This window comes from Neofelis nebulosa, chromosome 15, assembly GCF_028018385.1.
Source record: "Neofelis nebulosa isolate mNeoNeb1 chromosome 15, mNeoNeb1.pri, whole genome shotgun sequence".
NCBI classification, from domain to species: Eukaryota; Metazoa; Chordata; class Mammalia; order Carnivora; family Felidae; genus Neofelis; species Neofelis nebulosa.
In genome coordinates, this window is record NC_080796.1 from 74224026 (window position 1) to 74243887 (window position 19862).

The 19862-nt window shown below is 53.6% G+C and overlaps 2 protein-coding genes across 2 annotated transcripts in view; one reads left to right on the forward strand and one right to left on the reverse strand.

The window, feature by feature from the left end:
• Positions 1-767: 767 nt before the first annotated feature.
• On the reverse strand, positions 768-19788 carry SYT11 (synaptotagmin 11). The gene is made up of 4 exons (XM_058701905.1): positions 19536-19788; positions 12665-13491; positions 4433-4556; positions 768-3882 (listed from the first exon to the last, which is right to left on the reverse strand). Exons 1-4 carry the CDS (start codon positions 19567-19569, stop codon positions 3572-3574), a joined length of 1296 nt encoding a protein of 431 aa, XP_058557888.1. The 5' UTR covers positions 19570-19788; the 3' UTR covers positions 768-3571.
• The window catches only part of LOC131496378 (GON-4-like protein), a 75445-nt gene continuing 74334 nt past the window's right edge, over positions 18752-19862 (forward strand). The window contains exon 1 of the mRNA XM_058701893.1: positions 18752-18824. The gene's annotated coding sequence lies outside the window, so the exon portion shown is untranslated. The remainder of the gene's footprint in view (positions 18825-19862) is intronic.

The following is a 19862-nucleotide window of genomic DNA, read 5'->3' on the forward strand; positions in this document are numbered from 1 at the left end:
CACAGGGGCGGGCCTCTTACTTTGCCGGGTATAAAGCTCCGGGTGCTCAAGGACAGGTGCTTGTTGAGGAGCCAACGAAGGTGAGAACAGAATCAGCCCTCTGGTATTGCTCTGGGGGTAGAAATACTTTGGGGTATAAATATTTCCAGTTACAGGGACAGGCTAATTAGCATCAAAGCCCTTATCTCTCTCCTGGTGGTTATGGTCTTAGGAATAACATTTTGAGAGGAAAACAGAAACACTAGAGAAAGGATTTTAGGTCTGGAGCCTGGAATCTGCATTTTTTCTTTTTTTAAAAATTTTTGTTACGTTTATTTTTGAGACAGAGAAACAGAGCATGAGTGGGGAGGGGCAGGGAGAGAGGGAGACACAGAATCCAAAGCAGGCCCCAGGTTCCCAGCTGTCAGCACAGAGCCTGATGCGGGGCTCGAACTCATGAACCGCGAGATCATGACCTGAGCCGAAATCGAACGCTTAACCTCCTGAGCCACCCAGGCGCCCCTTTTCTTTTTTTTAAGTAAGCTCTACACCCGGTGTGGAGCTCAAACTCACGACCCCGAGAGCAGACGCTGCAGGCTCCCCCAACTCGGCCAGCAGGGCACCCTTCCCCCCCCCCGACTCTGCCTTTTCTAACAAGTGCTCCAGATGGCCACGGATCAGGTGCTGTGGGGCCCACACTGGAAAGCGCGCCCTGGAACATCCCGGAGTCTGAGGACCAACCTCATTCCCAGTCATCGGCTCTCAAGAAAACCATGCACATGTCCCTGTGCGTGTTTAATGTGAGTCAGTCTTTATTTTGCACTTGTGTGGTGCATTAACAAAGTCCACGTACAAGATAGCGTTACACATTGTAGGTTAGCATTACAGCATTATGCAGTTTCACACAACTCATGTTAGCTTTTTTCCGTTTTTTCTTTTTTTTTTTTTTTTGAATTTGACACATTTATTTTGAGTTTCATTTTTACAAGAGAAGACACAAGGTAAAGAAAGACGACCACATCGGAGAAGGATCATGGTGAGGGCGATGTCACTGTTGTGGCCATAATAAGAGCCTTCCAAGAAAAAGGACGCGTACCGTTCCCTCTCCTGAGCAAGCCGCTCCTGTCCCACAAACCAGTTCTCTCTGTTTTCATATCTAGAGCATGTTCATGGACACGTACCTCGTGGCTGTGCTCCACCGAGAAGAACCGAACGGAGGAATAACTCATAGAGGGACTTTTGTTATTACGAAAAACTCTTGTCTTCCCAAAGGAATCAAGATTATCAGCAGGGAAGGACTGACTCTTGGAAAATCAGAAGTGACCATTCCCTAACCCGTTCCCGACCACGAGTGCCTTGTGCAAAAGCTAGGGTGCGACTCTCTTGTCTTTCAACTGACTCCGAGGAGGACACTACTCCTCCGCCCTTTCAGGTGGCTCTGGGAGGGACACGGGTGAAAGCCGAAGGCAGCTAGGAAACTTTGGGACAGCAAAGCCAAGGGCATGATGGATCAGGCGTGAGGTAGGAGGGAGGGGCCCTGTGCTGTCTGCCTCCTCGGAGGCCACTCCTGGCTCCAGAACTACGGTCCCCGCCCTGTCACCTCACCGCCTACTGCTCAACAGCCCAGAAGAATGAGGGAGGAAAGCCGCCTGGAGGCGGGGGGGGGGGAGGGGGGGGGGACGGGGAGAGGGGGCCGCAGGAGGGGCTACAGGCACTCAGCGGGGCAAACACCAGACTGTCTCGCCTGTTGCTTTGCACTGTTTCTGGGAAGGACACGAGCGGGGTGCTCAGCAGTTTCTGATCTTCAGACATTAAGGCGATGAAGAGGAAGCAGGTTTTTTCCTAAGGGGGCTTCAGGACGCTCCTGTCCGATTTACATTAAACTATCTCAAAATGCATTTTTAGAAAACAAAAATTATTTTCTTCTACGTATGATACAGTATTTACATTCCATGGAGTATAGGCTGGAGACCAGTGGGGACACCGCCAGGCCGGGGAGTCAGACGAGGGCGGGGGCCGGCGGCGTGGGCTCCGGGCCTGCTCGGCACTGCTCCGCACTGTCAAGAATCCAGGCTTCAGAAAGAACAGCAAAGGGATTCAGGGGGAGCAGACTGGTTTTAAATCCGCAAGAGCTCGGGGATCGTCAAAGGCAACATCGCCGCCCTGTCTGGACACCCGGCCTCCTCGGAGGCCAGAGGGAAGGACGGCTCTTGTCGGGTGTGGCCCTGCCTCGGCGGCCCCTTCGGGCCTTGGTTCCGGCTGCTGCTCGCGTGAGCCCCTGTGCAGGCCAGAGGAAAGGCCTGCTGGCCCTGCACGCTCGCCTGCAGCCGGCGGACCAGGTGTCTGCCCTCTGGGAGGCCTTGGCCTCAGAGCCACGGCCCGCCCGCCTGGAGTCAGGAGGCCTGAAGTTGAATCCCTCGCACCCTGGGCTGCCCCCATCCCATCCCTCCACCTGGTCTCGACCCCTGGAGCCCAAGAACCACGAGGGACGGGATGTTATAGAAGATTCCAGGTTACCTTGATCACTCCTTAACTCACGTTTACTTACTTCGTTATTTTTAAGAGCCGCGATTGAAAAATTTAAGGATACAGACTAGTTTCCGCAGGCCCTTTTCCTTATGAAGCAAAGCCAACCTCCTCTAAGCTACCTGAGAAGACTGCAGCTTCTCCATGGTGAGCATTTCTGGAAAAAAAAAAAAATGGTCAGTTTCATCCTTCGAACCAACAAATGGCTGTCACTTGCTGGTGTAGCTGCAAGGTGGTGACGGGCACCTCCGTTCTGCCCACGCTCACAAACAGCGTCTGGGACCGGCCGCACAAGCCCACTGGTGCCACCGGAGAGCCAGATCTGAAGTCTTCAAAGCTCCCTCCAGAGCAGTCATCTAGTTCCGTAAACCCGAATTCTACCTAGTGAGTCTGCTGTGTTCGTGTGCTTTGTCACAAATTAATCACAGACTGCCCCTGCCCCCTCCCCACGGGAACGCTGGCGCAGAGACCCCACGCCTCCGATCCTCTCTCCCCTGCAAACCCTGCCTCGTCCACCCGGCCTGTTTCCTGGCTCACTCTGGACCTCTGGACCTCGGGCTCAGCCAAGGAGCAGGGGTGTCAGAGAACACGGGGAAGATGAAGCCGTGAGGTCTCACCTGCAGAGGTGGGGGGGGGAGACGGCGCCTCTCCAGCAAAGCCCGGTAAAAAGAGGCCCATTTCAGGTAATCAGCAAATACAATTCGGCACAAAACACAATTTTCATGGATCAAAATCTGTAACTTGATATTGGCAGTTAGGCTAATTTCTTCAGTTTGTATTAGACATGCAAGTATAAGGTTACATTGTTATATATAGACTGGCGAGGCCTTTCCCTCTCTTTTTCCCCATAAAAAAAAAAACAAAAAAAGAATTTCTAGTGCCTTGCGAAGGAGAAAAATCATCATCACTAAGAACTGATCTGCAGCTGTGGTCACGGGGCATTCTTCGTGGGGTTTATTTTGTAAGAAATCTTTTTCTACAACTAAAATGAGGTTTTAAGTCTGCTCCTCCCTGGCATCTCCCCGCCTGCCCTGCCCGGCCCCGGGCTCAGGCGAGGAGCACAGGATTAGTATTCGCTCAGACTGTGCCACTTGGCCACGGGCTTGCGGGGGCTCTCGCACACCTCCCTCCAGTGCTCCGCCCCGCTGGTGGTGATGCTGTGTGCCCCCAGGATCAGCCTCCCCACCGCCTCGTTCTTGGTGGTGCGGTCGAAGTCGATGACCAGAAACTCAATGCTGATGTCAGGCAGCAGGTCAGGGGGGATGTCGTAGACGAAAGACTCGTTGAAGACTGGGTTCAAAGTGCACTTTTTCACGTGGGTTTTCTTCTTGGCGATGCGCTTTCTGCCGTAGTAGACGTTCACCTTGACGTAAGGATCTGGGGCCGCCAAAGAGACAAGAAAAGAGGGAGACAGACCCATGACACGGTCCTCCTGCTGGTTTTGTGTTGGCAGGGAGGGGCTCTGACGTTCCTCTCGTTGGTGGCCCCTCACGCCAAACCCACTCTGACTTTACGTGCGTCTGTCTGCCTGGGTAGGGGGGCCACGGGAGCCAAGCGGGAGCCTAACAGAACTTCCTCCAAGTCAGGTCTGAAGAAACCCCGTGACACCAGGAGGCGTTTGCAAGGGCGCCGGGACTAACAAAAGCCCGCGGTCTTTTTGAGATGTCTTGCCCGGAGCGGGGGCTCAGCACCTGGCACGCACACCCACCCGGGCCCCGACACCCCACTAAACGTCAAGACCCCATACGCCCACTCAGAGCACCCCCGCCCCCCGCTAGGGAGACCTACAACCCAGGAAATCGCCACGAGGAGAGCGTGGACAGAGGAACAGGATGCTAGGGGTCCTAAAACGCGGGCGCTGTCGGGGCCCCAGGCCGGGACGCGGTGGTGCTGGGACGGACAGAAGTAGGTTGGAGTAAATAGCTGCTACCTGAGAGACCGGTGATGTCCATTTTCGGCAGGTGTCGGGCTTTGAGGACCACCACTGTCATTCTCTGTGCCACGGGCTGGTATGACAGAGACACCTGGAGCTCCCCTCTGCTAATGCACTTCTGTGGAGAAGGAACAGCAGGTGAGGGTCCCGCCACGAGGGACAGAGCCTGGCACAGGGAGTGCGCAGCAGTGACCGGGGGAGGCACAGGGGAGACGGTCGCCCTGTAGGGATGTAGCTACCAAAGTAACGGGGAGAGAAAAACGGAAATACTCTACTTCCAATCCTGATACTAAATAAAATCATCTGCAAGGAGAGGCAGCCTCGACCAGTATTCAAGAGTGCAGACCGTGAGGCCAGGTTGGTCCGGATCCAAGTCCTGCCCGAATGCTTGTCTGCGTGACCTGGGACAAGACCTGGACGTCTCTGCGTCACTTTCCTCAGCTGAAAGATGAAGGTACAAACGGTACTGACCTCAAAGCATTATCAAGAGGATTAAATACGTTACAATCGGTAAACGTTTACCTGTGCCAGTGCCTGGCACACGGGGCGCGAGACAGAAGCGCGTTGTCTCCGACGGTCTCATCTGGTTCTCGCGGTGAAAGTTTTGGAGACTGTAGACTGGAAGGCAGGAAACTTGGGTTGGAGCCTTAGCTTTGCCATTTACTCACCACCTGGCTTTGGGCAGGCTCCCGAACTTTCCGGCGACTGTTCCTCCATTTCACAAGGTGGATGTCCACACCTGCTCCTCCTGCCTCACTGAAAGCACTTCGGAGTGCTGGCCCCTCCCCCACTCACGTCTGCGTGTTCCCCTCTTTACATTTTATGCCAGGTTCTACTTTGAGCTTGACAAATGTCCTTGGTCCTCCAAGGACATTAAAAAATAAATTTTTTTTTAACTTTATTTATTTTTTTTTTTTCTAAATTTTTTTTTTTCAACGTTTTTTTATTTATTTTTGGGACAGAGAGAGACAGAGCATGAACAGGGGAGGGGCAGAGAGAGAGGGAGACACAGAATCGGAAACAGGCTCCAGGCTCCGAGCCATTGGCTCAGAGCCTGACGCGGGGCTCGAACTCACGGGCCGCGAGATCGTGACCTGGCTGAAGTCGGACGCTTAACCGACTGCGCCACCCAGGCGCCCCTAACTTTATTTATTTTGAGAGAGACAGCACGCGTGGGGGAGGGGCAGAGAGAGAGAGAGAGCAGGGGAGGGGCAGAGAGAGAGGTGACAGAGAGAATTCCAAGCACGCTCTGCTCTGTCGGCGCAGAGCCTGATGTGGGGCTTGAACTCACAAACCATGAGATCGTGAGTTGAGCCAAAACCAAGAGCTGGACACTTAATCAACTGAGCCATTCAGGCGCCCCTCTAAGGACACTTGAAACAATATTTGGATACTTACTACAAGCTGGGTGCTGGGGATCTGGAGCAAATAGGACCCAAATCCTTATTTTTTTCTTCCTTTCTTTTTCATTTCCCCGCATTTTTCTTTTCTTTCTAGTCTCTATGCCCAAGGTGGGGCTTGAACTCACAACCCCGAGATCAAGAGTTGCATGTTCCACGGACAGAGCCAGCCGGGCGCCCAGGATCTGGTTCTTGCTCCCAGGGAGCTTACCATGTCCAGAGAGACAGGCGCAAACAAACACGCCCTCCTGGGGGCCGTCAGGACCCGTCCCAGTGCTGCTGGGGGACCCACGGGAGGGGGGTTTGCCACACGACCTCCGGGCTGAGTTTATGACAGTGAGTCCGTGGGAAGACGGGTCAGGACGAGCGGCAGGAATGGCCGCTATGAAGGCACTGGGTCCTGAGAGGGTCCCCTGTGTTCCCAGAGTTGGGGGGAGGTGCCAGGAGGAGGGAACCTGGGGGGTGGGTCAGGCGAGGGCCTTGGAACCAAACAGCAGACTCAGCCGCAGCACACAGGCCAAGGGCAGCCAGCCGGCACAGGGGCGACAGGCGTTTCCGCCGTCGACAATTTATGAAGGCCGCTACCGTTCTAGTGGAGGCTGGACAACCGATGGACGGACGGACAGACAGAGCAGAGGCGGCCCCGAGGCTGAGGAGGGGACACTGAGGCCGGGACCCGGGGATGGGTGTGGGGCAAGACGTGTCAGGAAGAACTGACGAAGGTGGAAGTGGGAGGGGAGAGTGGAGGGCGATTTCTTGTTTCTCAGCTCATTTTTAAAATTATGATCAAAAAAATTTTTTTTTCTCGTTAAAAATCTTTAAAAATTTTAATGTGTATCTACCTTTTTATGAAGTGAGGATGGGGCTGGGAGAAAGGAAACAAAAAGGAGGTGGGGCTCAAGGAACACTGGACATAATAAGGTAAATTTGGGACAAAAACCGCTCCCTCGCTACCAAGTCTCATTCCTATGTCCTTCAAAGCCCTCAAGAAATGTCACCTACTCCAGGAGTTCGCAGACTGCGCAAAACCGGGCAACACTCACCACCAGCCCTACCCATGCCACACGCTCCCGACAACAACGTTCTGTGCGCCTGCTTGGTGAAGGCGCGATGCTAGCGGCTGGGGCCGGATGGGGGGCAGCGGGAAGCCCTATCTGGAGAAGCTCGCAGACTTCTGCGCTACCTGCTCAGGGTGCCTGTGCAGGAAAGAACAGCAGCGAGTAATTTAATTAGCTCGTCAGTGGAAAACGAGGAAAGAAACCTAAAAATCTGTGCTTTGACTAGAAGCCTAACTCCCCTCAAGGAGTGAAACTGGAGTAATAGCTCACCTGGTTCAGAAACTTTCCTGAGGCTACATTTCATTCCAGGAACGTACGCAAAGGTCCGTGGTAGGGCATCACGGGACTAAGATTTAAACTCACCCGCTAGCTTTTGAAACCGAAGTCCAAAAGCGAACAGACTTACAAAAGATTTTCATGGCTTTTCTCTGCTAGACTGAAGCCCCACGGTTTTTCCTTTCCCAGAACATACATGTTGTCAGCTCTCGATGATGTCCGCGGAAGTACCCTCGGCCAGCTTAGGGTCACGGGCTGGTTGTCCCTGCCAACCAGTATACTTCTGGGCTGCTTCCTTTTGACGTGAGTCAGAACGCAATCGGAGAACGTAAACTCATTTTTACTACTAGGTACGGCCAAATGGCGTCAGGAAAGTAATCCCACGCGATAAGGGAAATTAAGCGCCTTCCAGAGGAACATTCAGAACTGAGCTATCCGATACGGTAGCCACTCGCTCCAATTTAAATGTGTCCGTTTAAATTTAATTTTAAATTAGTTAAAATTAAGTAAGATTAAAATTTTAGTTCCTTAGTCACACTAGCCATATTTCAAGTGTCCCAGTGTACGTACAGAACATTTGCACCGTCACAGAGAGTTCCGGCAGTGAGCACTGATCTAGAAGGAACTTCTGGGTGATCTGGGCCACCACTTCATTCCACGAGCCCCAAAGAAATGTTAACTAGATTTGAGGTCTGGAACGTCCTTGAATACTGGCACTAAACATGAAATATGCACACACAATCTTTTTTTTTTTTTAATTTTTTTTAAGTGTTATTTTTGAAGGAGGTAGAGCATGAGTGGGGGAGGGGCAGAGAGAGGGAGACGGAATCCCAAGCAGGCTCCAGGCTCCGAGCTGTCAGCACAGAGCCCGACATGGGGCTCGAACTCACCAACTGTGAGACCATGACCTGAGCTGAAGTCGGACGCTTAACTGACTGAGCCACCCAGGCGCCCCTGCACACACAATCTTTAAATATAAAGATTTAAATATAATCTTACATTACTATATAAAATTAATTATATACAATTAAATATAATTCTCACTTTGTATACAGAAGAAGGGTAGATGGCGTAAAAGGGAAACTCTAAACAACAAAGAGTTTTTTGGGGGCGCCTGGCTGGCTCAGCAGGAAGAGCGTGCGACTGACTCTTGATCTCGGGGTCATGAGTTCGAGCCCCATTTTGGGTATGGAGCCTCCTTTAAAAAAGTTACATGAGCCTGATCGGTAAAAACAAAAACCCAAGTGTTTTATTTAAAAAAAAAACAAACACAAAAAAACCATTAGCTATAAAATTATAGCTTATGTTTCCTAATTATTTGGTTAAAACTGTGTTTTGTAAATCATCCCTTATAGCCAAATCTTTCCAGTCTAAATCCCCATGCCCCTTCCCTAGTTCTCAGGGAAAGTGAACAACTTCTGGTTACAACTTTCTTTTCTCCCCTAAAATCACCCCTCAGGCAGTTGTTCTCCATCTGATCCCCCCCCCTTCACCTCTGGTCATCTTAGTTGGGCAGAACTCCCACCCCTGTCCAGTGCCCCCGGTGAAGCCCAGGTCAAGTCTGCAGCCACAATAGCACCCGAGTGCCACTGTGCCTCCACACTGAAGGCCAGATCTCACGTCCCCTCCCCTCCCCCCTTCTCTTTCCACCCAATTCCCACTGCGAGTGGCATTGTCAATGGCTCTTTCTCAAGGGATCTTTGTCAAGGTCTGGGAGTGAGCTCTGGTTCCCAGCCCCCTGGCCGAGTGAGGCAAAAACCCTGCTGGGGGCAGACAAGCAGGAGTGCAGGGGGAGGAAGGGTGTCCTCCGTGCCTGAAAGAGCGGGGAGGCTTTGCTCTCAGGCGCCTTTCACCCACAGTGCAGAAGAGGAACAGAAACAGTGGGGGTAGGGAAGACACGGTAGGGTGAGGGTCCGTTCCAGAGTGACTGGCGAGCCACACAGTCTTTGCACCAGGTGGCCCCGCACGTCCTCAGTACAACTTTATTGGGGCCAGAGGTCCTCTGGGGCCACCTCCACACCAATCACAGTCATGGGAAAACAAGAGAAACAAAAACCTCAATGTTCAACCACATCTTCTTTTCCCCAGTACACACACACAGCCACTCTCTCCGTGGCTCATTTCTTTCTCTCTTTTCAGTCCCTTTTGGCTCGACTGGATGACCTCTCAGGTTCCTTAGGAGTCTGAGATTTCGAGAATCCTGGCATTCCCACGACCAGTGTCCCAGGCCATCAGCACCAGATGTGGCCCAGGAAAGATGGGAAGAGATTTGGAAAACAATGACGCGAAGAGATTCGGGGGAATCTAACAGCTCTGCAAGACCCGCTTGTCAGTTACTTCTCTTTCCACCCTCTCTTGCCCCCAGGCCCCCTCTGGGCCGCCTCCCTCCCCCTCGTGGGTGATCTTTTATGGGAATTTACTTGAATTTTCACTCTACTTTAATTCATTTTGATTTTTATCCGAGGGGTGGCTGGCTGTCTTAGAAGAGCAGGAGACTCTTGACCTCAGGGTCATGAGTCCGAGCCCCACGTTGGGTATAGAGCGTACTTAAAAACAATAATAATAATTTCTAACCAAATGAAATATTAGAGAAATAGCTGCCCCCCACTCCTCCCAAAAAAAGCTGGTTCCAGAGTCCAATTCAGAGATTTAGGGGATTATAGAATTTATACTGTGATCTTCTTTTACTAATAATCAAGGGCTAATTTTTCCAGAGATGAGAGCGCTCTCTGTGATCCCATTAGCCTTCTCTGCCAAGGATCAAGGCTGAGAAACGGTGGCCGCTGGCCCCGAATGAGGACTAAAATGGGAGTCACAGATGACAGCCAGTCCTGGGCTTCTTCAACCAGACCACACTAGGCAAAAGGAAGGATGACAGGCGATTTTTCTGCTGAAGGAAGTTCAGGTAGGGGTGTGGGGTTATCTGGGGAAACCCAATTCCCAGCAGTCCCCACCCAAGCCTCCGGGTGGGAGAAGAGAACGTGGCCCTGTATTATAACGGATGCCTTCCACAGACCAGAAAAAGCTCTTTATAGAGTGCGGGACGGTCCAGAGCAGCTCTAACTGCTGAGCCAAGGGGAGACCCAGAAAGGGCAGACTCTGGGCCACAGCAGGGAGGCCGTGCTACAGGCAGGCATGTGGACTCGTGGCTCGGGACGGAGCGCAGCCCTGGCCACAGGCGCTGGCTGCAGAAACACGCTGAGGAGGTCCAGCGGGCTGGAGGGCTCTGCGTGTCCTGTCTGCGCCTCTCCCAGGGGGCCTGTTGCTCAGGATCCTCGCCCTGGCTTGTCCCTCCTGAAGGGAGTTAATAAAGTGGAAAGAAACGTGGCTCTTGCCAAGAGCCCCTGGCGGTTTAGCAAATGCCATTGTCTGTGCTCCCTGGCCAGTGTCCGGGATTTGAGGCTGTTTTGTTCCCGGCCCAAATCAGTCCCTTTCCTGGCCAGTCTCTCCCCAGCTGCAGCCTGGCACAGAGCCATCGCCTGCTTTCAGCCTTGGGCGGCAAGAGCACGAGCCGTCTGGGGGAGTCTGGCCAGCTGGTGGCTTCACGGAGGCTGGGGCTGCAGGGAAGGACGGTGTGCAGCGCTGATGAAGGCAGGCAGTGGAGCACTGGGGCTGCTGGAAAGGAGGAGCAGGGAGGACTCAGCAGAGCCCCGAGGAAAGGAGATGGCGGGGAAGGGGACGCGGTGGAGGGGGCTGAAAACCTGTCACCGCCGCAGTTCCGACCCGTGCTTCTGAGGGTACAAGAGCCTCTGCTGTGTTGGGCTCTCGGACATCTCCCCCTGTCTTGGCAGGGGACCAGCGTTTAGGACCCGAAGAGCACCTCTAATGCCCTTCAAGATGCGGGGGCTTCTGGCCCCTGGGAGGCAGGGCTGGTGTGCCACGCGGCACCTGCAGCTCCCCGGGCAGTGGCGTGGCCGGGCGGCTGCTGTGACAGGTGCCAGAGACACAGCATGGAAGGGAGGAACACGCCCTCGTCCAGCGGGTAAACTGTGCCCAGCGCTCAGGGCACACCCAGCCTCTACTGGCCCCGTAAGCCTTCTTTGTCCGATCCTGGCCCTCCTGCCTCCCTGCTGAGACCAGTGTGGGCCTGGAGGTGGAAGAGGCGTCGGGAGAGAAGCATGGCAGCCAGGGCCACGGCTCTTTCTGGAAGGTGAGCAGTTGTTCTCAGCGGCCCTGACATCCTTTCTGAACCTTCCACCTCCTTCTTCACACCCCTTGCCTTCCTTCGTTTTGTTAAAATATAAATGTCTGCTAACCACACGTACCTCCCAGGGACCAAACCTTACTAATGACAGCAATAACAGTCGCGGTTACGATTTCTTGAAGGTTTACGGTGTGCCTGGGGCTACGTAGATGTACCATCTCGCTTAGTTCCCATCAGAAACCGAGATCAGAGGAGCTAAGCAGCTCGCCCAAGGTCAGCTGGCTGGTGAGATTTGGATTCAAACTCGGGTTCAACTTCAAAGCCCCTGTTATTAACCACTCCTGTCGTATCTTGCAACAGGCATGAAACTCTGCGTTTAAAATGCCAACAGCCTCTTCCACGCTGACCACCTGGCAGTTGTCAAGACCGTCTTTCTCCTTCACTAAAGTAAAGGCCCCTCAAGGGCAACGACGTGCCGGACGCATTATCTCACCTAATCCTCACAACACTGCAAGGAAGACAGTATTATCGGCCCCATTTCACAGACGGGGAAACGAGCTGAGGAGGGTTCAGGCGCTCACCGGGGCCACTCGGCTGGGAGGTGGTGAGCTGGGCCTGGAGTCGGCCAGTCCGGCCAGAGCCGGAGTGCTCCACGGAGAACCACCCTGCTCCCCCGCTTGTGGGAGAAACGGGCAAACTGGGGGGGGGGGGGGGGCACGTTTCTTGCGCCCCTGAAACTACAGGTCAAGAGCCAGAGCCGCCCAGCGGGGAGGAGGCAGGAGGGTGGGCCCTGACTCCCCGGCCGATCTGTGCAAATGGGGTGCCGAGGATGAGCGTGTGTGGCGGGGCTGAGGCCCGGGAGAGGGGCTGGGCGGTGAATCGAGTCCCTACACGGCATTTATGGAACAGCTGCGAACACACAGACACACGATACTACTTATACCCACGATCTGGGCTGAGAAAGGGAAGCTGAGGGCAAGATGACCGAAGCCCCGTCACAGTTCAGCAGAGGAAGGTCACACGTGACTTTGGAGAAGAAACCGGCCCCTGCAGCATTGATGTCGTGGGGGTCTAGGGCCGGGGGGCCAGCCCGCTCCAAGCAAGCCCGGCTTAGCATCAGGATGCCCAGCACTGGGCGAGATCTCAGCAGCTGCCTGTGCCTCTGTCCGTGCCAAGTGCCTTTTGGAGGAGACTCGGCTGGACAGGCCCTCCGTTTTACTCCGGCCACTGCTGACTCCTGACAGCCCCTCCTTCCATCCGCCCGCCCCCTGCCCTCCATTTGTTCCCCGAGCTCTCATCTCCCCCAACCTATCAGTCCCCCCACCGCCAACACGCTCTTCCTCCTCACCTGGATGTTCCTTTTGGTGATGTCCCTGGTCAGCTGTGCCTTGCCCGTGCTGGGGTCCACGCCGGCCAGCGGCACCATGACCTCCCCGATGACGTCGTCCCGGGAGAAGCGGTCAAAGCTGAGGACGAGGAAGTGGAGCACCAGGTCTTGCAGCTGGCTGTACGGGATGCCGTAGAAGGTGAAGGTCTCGTCAAACACGGGGTCCAGGGTCTTCCGCAACACTCTGGTCTTCACCCGATGCCGCTTGTCGGGAAGGATGGTCATTTTGATGTAGGGGTCGGAGCCCTGGGTCTGTTCATCCATCACCGGCAGCCCGTGAGCCTCCTGGATTGTCACCACCAGCGCTTTTTTCGGGAAGTTATAGTCCACCGAGAAGGTGAGGGATCCTAGCATGACGTCCTCCTCCGGAGACGACGGAGAAGTGGTTTTGCTCTCCCCAGGGGTCAGGCTCGCGACGGGGCTCCTCAGTTCTTCCCCATAGTCCACTTTAATAGGTAGCTGGTCCATACAAGATCCAGAGCTGGGGCCCCCGGGGCTTTTGTCTCGGCCCAGCAGGCCAGCCTCTGCCGCGTCCACCAGCACGCTCCCACGCCCCCCTTCCCTCCCGGGGCCGTCTTTGTCTCTCCGCACTTTGATGATTTTCTTCTTGTTGCTGAGGGTCTCTGGGTATATGCTGATGCCTTTGAGCATGTGGATAAACTTATAGGGGGGGGTCTTGTGCTTCTTCTCTGCCCGCTGGTGGCAGCATGTCCACACGAAGACGGTCACCGAGACGCACACCACAAGCACGGACGCCCCGACGAGGCCGGCCACCACTGGCGACACATCTGCAGGTGGAGACCAGAGACGCGTCAAAGCAGGTGGACCTCAACCCCCGTCTGCAGCTCCTCCACTGGGGGCCTCTGCGAAGCCAAGGCAATCTGGCACCTGCACCGCCAATCCGGCCCGTCTGGGCTTGAGAACCTCCCCTCTCCCGGGGATGCCCCGCGCCATCCCCTCCCACCAACCACGGCTTTTCCTTTCCACCAAACCCGGTGGAGTCTTTCTCTTCTCCAGGAAGCCATCTGGGAAGGGCCCCACCCGACTCCCCGTTCTTTCCCTGGCCCTCTCGCAGCACTTAAGGACTTGGGTCGCTCCTACTGATTTGAGATTCACATAAAGCTACCTTGTAGGTGTTACAAAGTCACCTCTACCTCCACTGTTACACAACGCTCAAGGGCACAGGCTGCGTCTGGCTTCGGGAGAATATTCCACAGCATCCAGCACAGGGTTTGCCGTGGGCCTGTGCGGGCCGCCTGGCAGCTGGGGTAGAAGAATGTAGGGCTGAGCCTGGGTGGTTTGGGGAGTGCGCTCAAGGGTGGTAAAAAGAAGTCTGGATCTGAGTATTTTATTTTATTTTTTTTTTAATTTTTTTTTTCAACATTTTTTATTTTTATTTTTGGGACAGAGAGAGACAGAGCATGAACGGGGGAGGGGCAGAGAGAGAGGGAGACACAGAATCGGAAACAGGCTCCGGGCTCCGAGCCGTCAGCCCAGAGCCCGACGCGGGGCTCGAACTCACGGACCGCGAGATCGTGACCTGGCTGAAGTCGGACGCTTAACCGACTGCGCCACCCAGGCGCCCCTGGATCTGAGTATTTTAAAAATACATTCCAAATTTCAGCTCCCAGTTCCCAATGCTTGCATCTTAAATAGGAAGAAACAGGGACTGTGCAAAATGTCAGCTCTTTGCTCAAATATCACCTCGGCAAGGCCTTCCCTGACCACCCTACCTCAAAGCTCAACTGTCTTCCCACCTAGACCCCCCGCTGGGGTCCTACCCTGTGTCATCGTCTCCATAGGTCTTATCTGTCTCACACATGGCAAAACACATGCGTGTGTGCACCCCCATAATATATATAGGAACACACACACGTGTATAATTTTACTACAGTAAATAACTTCTTCGCTAAAGAGTAAGTTTCATGAGAACAGGGATTTTGTCTGTTGGGTTCATTTCTGTATCCCCAATGTTGAAAACACAAACGTGTACTTGGTACGTATTTGTTGCACGAACAGATAACTAAAGAGAAACAGACCGTTTCCTTCCCTTCCTCTACTCTTGTCCTTTCCCACACAAGCTGGGACCCTAACAAGTTTGGGGTTTCTTTTGCCCTTTAAGTTCACTGAAGCCAAACTGGATTTGGGCCTTAAAGGTCTAGATAAGGCCTCTGGTTGCCCACATTACTTTTTGGGGAAGCCATGCGTAGGGCAGGGAGGACTAAGGAAATAAACGTGACTTCAACATATTCCAGATTCTTCCTAAAACATCCCTCCACAGCTATCTGCCCAGCTCACTGCCTCACCAACTGCAGACCTCTGCTCCAATCTTACCTTATCAGAGCAGCATTTCCTGGCTGCCCCAAGTGAGATAATATGCCCATCACTCTGCTTTATTTTTCCTCATAGAACTTAGTACTCCTGACATATATTCATCTGTCCTCCTTACTAGATAAGATTAGCAATAGTGACTGTCTGTTTTGATCACTGCTATATCCCCAGGTCCTAGAACCATGCGGTACATAGTAAGTAGTCATTGAAGAAATGAATTAGTGAGTTCACGACAGCCTCCACAGACAGGAAAAAAAAAGGAGTCCGTATGATTACATACATCAGGGATAAATGTAAAATTCTATATTGGCCTTCAAAAACCTGTTGATACACAATGGGAGGCCTTACTTAACAGGTCTGAGCAGAAATAATCTAGTTGTTTATTCCGAAGTATAATTAGGCTGATGCCAACCTATACCAGGAGTATGATGTCCCGATGACAGGGTTGGGGGGGTAGCATAATTTAATCTGCACTGGGATAACATATATGGAGTGTTCTGTCTGGCAATGACAAGAATAAAAATCGCTATTTTTCTGTGTGCATTTATTGTGTCCTTGCCTTGTTCTAGAGCTCTCTCTGAATCAATGAATTCACTGACTAGGTACCACTAATATCCTCACTTTATAACTGAGGAACCTGGGGGCTCAAATCTGCCATAGGCCACGAGGTAGCAAATGGCGGTGATGGGATCCAAACCCTGGTCTGCCTGACCCCAGAGGACCTCTTCATTAATGGATAATCAAGATAGTAAAAGCCCTGGAAACCATATCAAATGAGGAAAAGTTGAAGGAATGGGAGCTGAGGGTTCTGGGAATAACAACTTTCTTCAATTATTCAAGGCATTTTGATGGAAAAGGTCTGATTTGACTTTACAAAGAGGACAGGTCTAGCACCGGTGCATACAAGCTACAGGAAGACAGATTCTGACTCAGTGAAAAGAGTCAAATTATTATTAGTTCAGCCTCACAATGGCCCAGATTGCTTCATAAGGCAGTGAACCTCCAACTGAAAACTTCTGGAGGTTTGATCACCGTTGGTCAGGCATATTCTAAGAGAGATCTCTTCAGGAGAGATTGGACTAAATGTCTCTTAAGTTCTTTCTCCAACATCCCATGATGCTATGAAAGTTGGGATCAGGCAAGAAAAGGAGACATTACATTTTTCAATAATATTAAGGAGTGAAGCCATTAACCAAATAAACCAAGGTTTAAATAATAATAGTGTTTATTCTCATATATTAAGTGAAATAAGAGTTGTTAGTGACAGGTTTCATAAAACAGGAACAGCCTTGGTGGTAAGCTCCTTGAAGGCACGTGGAAATAACATGCTGTCCATCTTTGAGTCCCTGAGGCTTTGCATTTAATAGGAGCTCAGTAAATATTTGTTTGACCAACTGATTGGATTCAGTTGTCAATCAGAATGGGCACAATGTGAAAAAGTGGCTTTCCATTCACCACCGACCAGGGACATTCCTGAAAACTGCTTGCTACTGACTAATGACAGTGAACACCGGTTGCCTCCATGAGAAGAGGAAAGCAGGAAACCGACAAGACAGGCACATTTTTGACAATGATGTGAAAGGGAGGTGTAAAGGCCTCGGCTGGGGACACTGGAGTAATCCTTTTGGCTCCACTATAGATCTACTCTGTGATCTCGCAACAACCCACTACTGCTTATAATGCCTCCACGTCTGCGGTTAGAAGATGGAGATGGAGGTGGGGGGCGCGCCTGGGGGGCTCAGTCAGTTGGGCGTCCGACTTCGGCTCGGGTCATGATCTCGCGGTTTGCGAGTGCGGGCCCCGTGTCGGGCTCTGTGCTGACAGCCCAGAGCCTGGAGCCTGCTTCCGATTCTGTGTCTCCTCTCTCTGCCCCTCCCCTGCTCATGCTCTGTCTCAAAAATAAATAAAAACATTAAAAAAATAATAGTAATAAAAAAGAAGATGGGGGTGGGATGGGTAGAGAGAAGAGGAAGGACTCCCACTTTCAGGGGGATAGAGAAGGGAACAAAGACAAGCAGATGAAGCCATCCGTGGCTTATCCAGCTGCTCTCCTCTACCTGGTTTCCCACTCTTGCCCCATTTTCTTCTTCATTTTCGTATCTGTTAACCCCTGTCTCTCTCCCCCACACCCAAGGCAGTGAACTAGAAAAAATCAGAGATGCTGAAACTCAGAACCCTCTGTCTTGCTTTAGTCAAAAGCTTGGTGGGAAAAGGAAGTTGGAACTAATGGCTGAAGCCAGCGTTCTAAAGTAGTCGTAAATTGCAGTGACTGCTTGCTCCTTTTGTCCTCCAAGGTCACGGATAATTGAGTGTTGGCTTGGTGTATCTCCCGAGGGCTAAGGCATCTGAAATGAAGTACTCTGTGAGATGTGAGGAAGTCAGAAGTGGCAGCTATGTAGGACCCTCTGTACCCGCCTGAAGACCTGGGAGCCATATTGGGGCTGTGCCCAGCTCTCTCAGCCTTTGACCAGACCCGCTGTTGACACTCCCTGTGCCAAAACATCAAACAGCCTTTCCCTGTCAAGTGGGCCAGGGTGACACAGTGAAATGACAACGGACTTTGTTTTGGCATCAACTGGATATTGGTTTAAATCCTAGCACTACCCTTGCGTGTTTGACTTTACCCCAAGTTACTTTATCTCACTGAACTTCAGTTTCCTCATCTGGCAAATATATATAATAATGCTAAAACTGGAGAATACCGTAAGGACGAAATAAAATGGAGTACGTAAAAGGCTGAAATAATCTTTTCTCGCTCTCTCTTTTAAATTGAGAGAGGGGAGATGGGGGCCGAGGGAGAGAAAGAGAGAGAGAGACTCATCAGCAGGCTCTACACTCAGTGCCGAGCCCAACAAGGGGCTCGATCCCATGACCCCGGGATCATGGTCTGAGCCGACTGAGCCGCCCAGGTGCCCCCGTCTTTGAAAAATCTTTTTTCTCTTTTCCCCCAAAAGAAACTACTGCATTATGTTTCGTAACTTCTAACTTTCTCAGGAACCTGGAACCGCAATTAGAGAAAAGAGTGATGTTGGAAAGAAGGTGTAAGAAGAAAAACAGCAGTACGAAAATCACGGAGTGCTCATGTAACCACAAAAGGGCCACCTATTTTGGAAATTCGGGACTCAAAAGATAAAGACGCAGAAGGTGAATGAGGTGTAAGAAAGAAATACAGCTAAGATTTAGCCTTTGGCAATCAGTGGGAACCAGTAGCTAATGGGTGTGATCTGTTTTCTGGATGCTTCCCCTGCTCGGATGTCTTCTTTCTGATAGTGAGGTGGGAGAGCTCATTGGCTTCTGTTTCCATGAACCTCTTACTGGGGAGTGAGAAAAGCCATTTCCTACTTGGATTACGGCCCCACCCTAAAAGCTGTGGTCTGGATGCTCGAGATTTCTGGGTCGTCTGAGGGACAGACAGGCTGTCTTAGGGGATGTGAAGGACCCCTTGGCCGGCAGCAACGCTCATCCAAGCTGGGGTAGACGTGAGGGAGGAGCAGGGCAACTCCTCGATTTTTGGCCCAGGAAGTCTGCACCCCTGGCCCATTTTGGAGGAAGCCCCACAGAGGAAAACACTTGCGCGCCCAGCTTTTCTTTCCCTTCTTCCTCCCATTTTCCACTCCACTCTCCGCCCCGGGGCGTGCAGCCGAGCCGAGAGCCCGGAGGCCCGGGTCGGGGGCCAGCCGCTCCGAGGTGACGTAATGCCTTCCCGGGTACACAAAGCGGCCTCCCCCGGGCCCGGCCTCCCCCGCCCCTCCCCCCCGACCGGGCCCGCGCCCCCGCCAGCGCCAGCGCGGTGAGTCCCCCTCTCGGAAAAGCCAGCCAGGGAAACAGGGAACAAAGGCCCGGGGAGAGGGGCCTGGGCGCTGCCAGGAGGCCCAGAATAGACATCACGTCATCCCCGGCTCGGCAGCGCCAAGCGCCATTTGGTAGCAGCGGACGGACCCACCATTACGGTGCAGAACCGCGCTCGAGGGCCCTCGGCGGCCGCCAGCCCCGCGCCCCGCGCCCCGCCGGCCGGGCAGCGGCTCCCCGCGCGCTCCCCCGCAGCCCAGGCTCCCCCCGCCGAAGCCGGCCCCCCGCCTCCAGCCCCCCTCCCCCAGGTCCCCCCCAGCTGCCATCTTGGCGCCCATCCCCCGCCGCCGCCCTCCCCCGCAGCCCGAGGAGCAGTGGGAGGGGGAGCAGGGGGCACCGCCCTGCGCGCCCCGAGGGGGAGGGGTCCGCGTCCCGCTCCCCCGCCCTCCCCCACATCCCCCTCCAGCGCGCGGACGCGGCCCACACAGGTTTCGGCGGCCGTGGGGGCCCGCGACCCCCGGCAAGTCCCGGGCCTAGCCAGCTCTGCAGCCCGCAGCTCAAGTTCAGGCGCCGCCCGCCGCCGCAGGCCCCATCCTGGCGGGGGCTGGCGCTTGGGGGCCGGGTGTGGGCTCCGCTCCCTCCCAGCACTGGGCTCCTCTGGCTTCGCAGACGTTTCCACTGGCCCGGGCTTAGTTTTCCCGGCTCTACTTACCAAAGCTAGGTCGGATATTGGTGATCTCAGCCATGTCGTAATCAGAGGCTATTGCTGTAAATGCTTTTTCAGTGGTCGGCCAAGTCTGGGGACGCCCGGCCAGCACCGAGGCCGCCGCGGTAGAGCGCTAGCTCAGGGGAGGGGGGGAGGTATCTGGCGGACGCCTCCTGCGACGGCCGGGCCCCTGGTTGCCAGCTGCGGGCGCCTCCTAAGACGCTCCAGGGATGCTCTGAGCGAAGGATGCAGGTGCAGCCAGACTGGTCCTGATGCGAGGTAGGCCCCGCCTTCTTCCGAACGGCCCTCGGCAGAAGACTCCGCCTCCGTCCG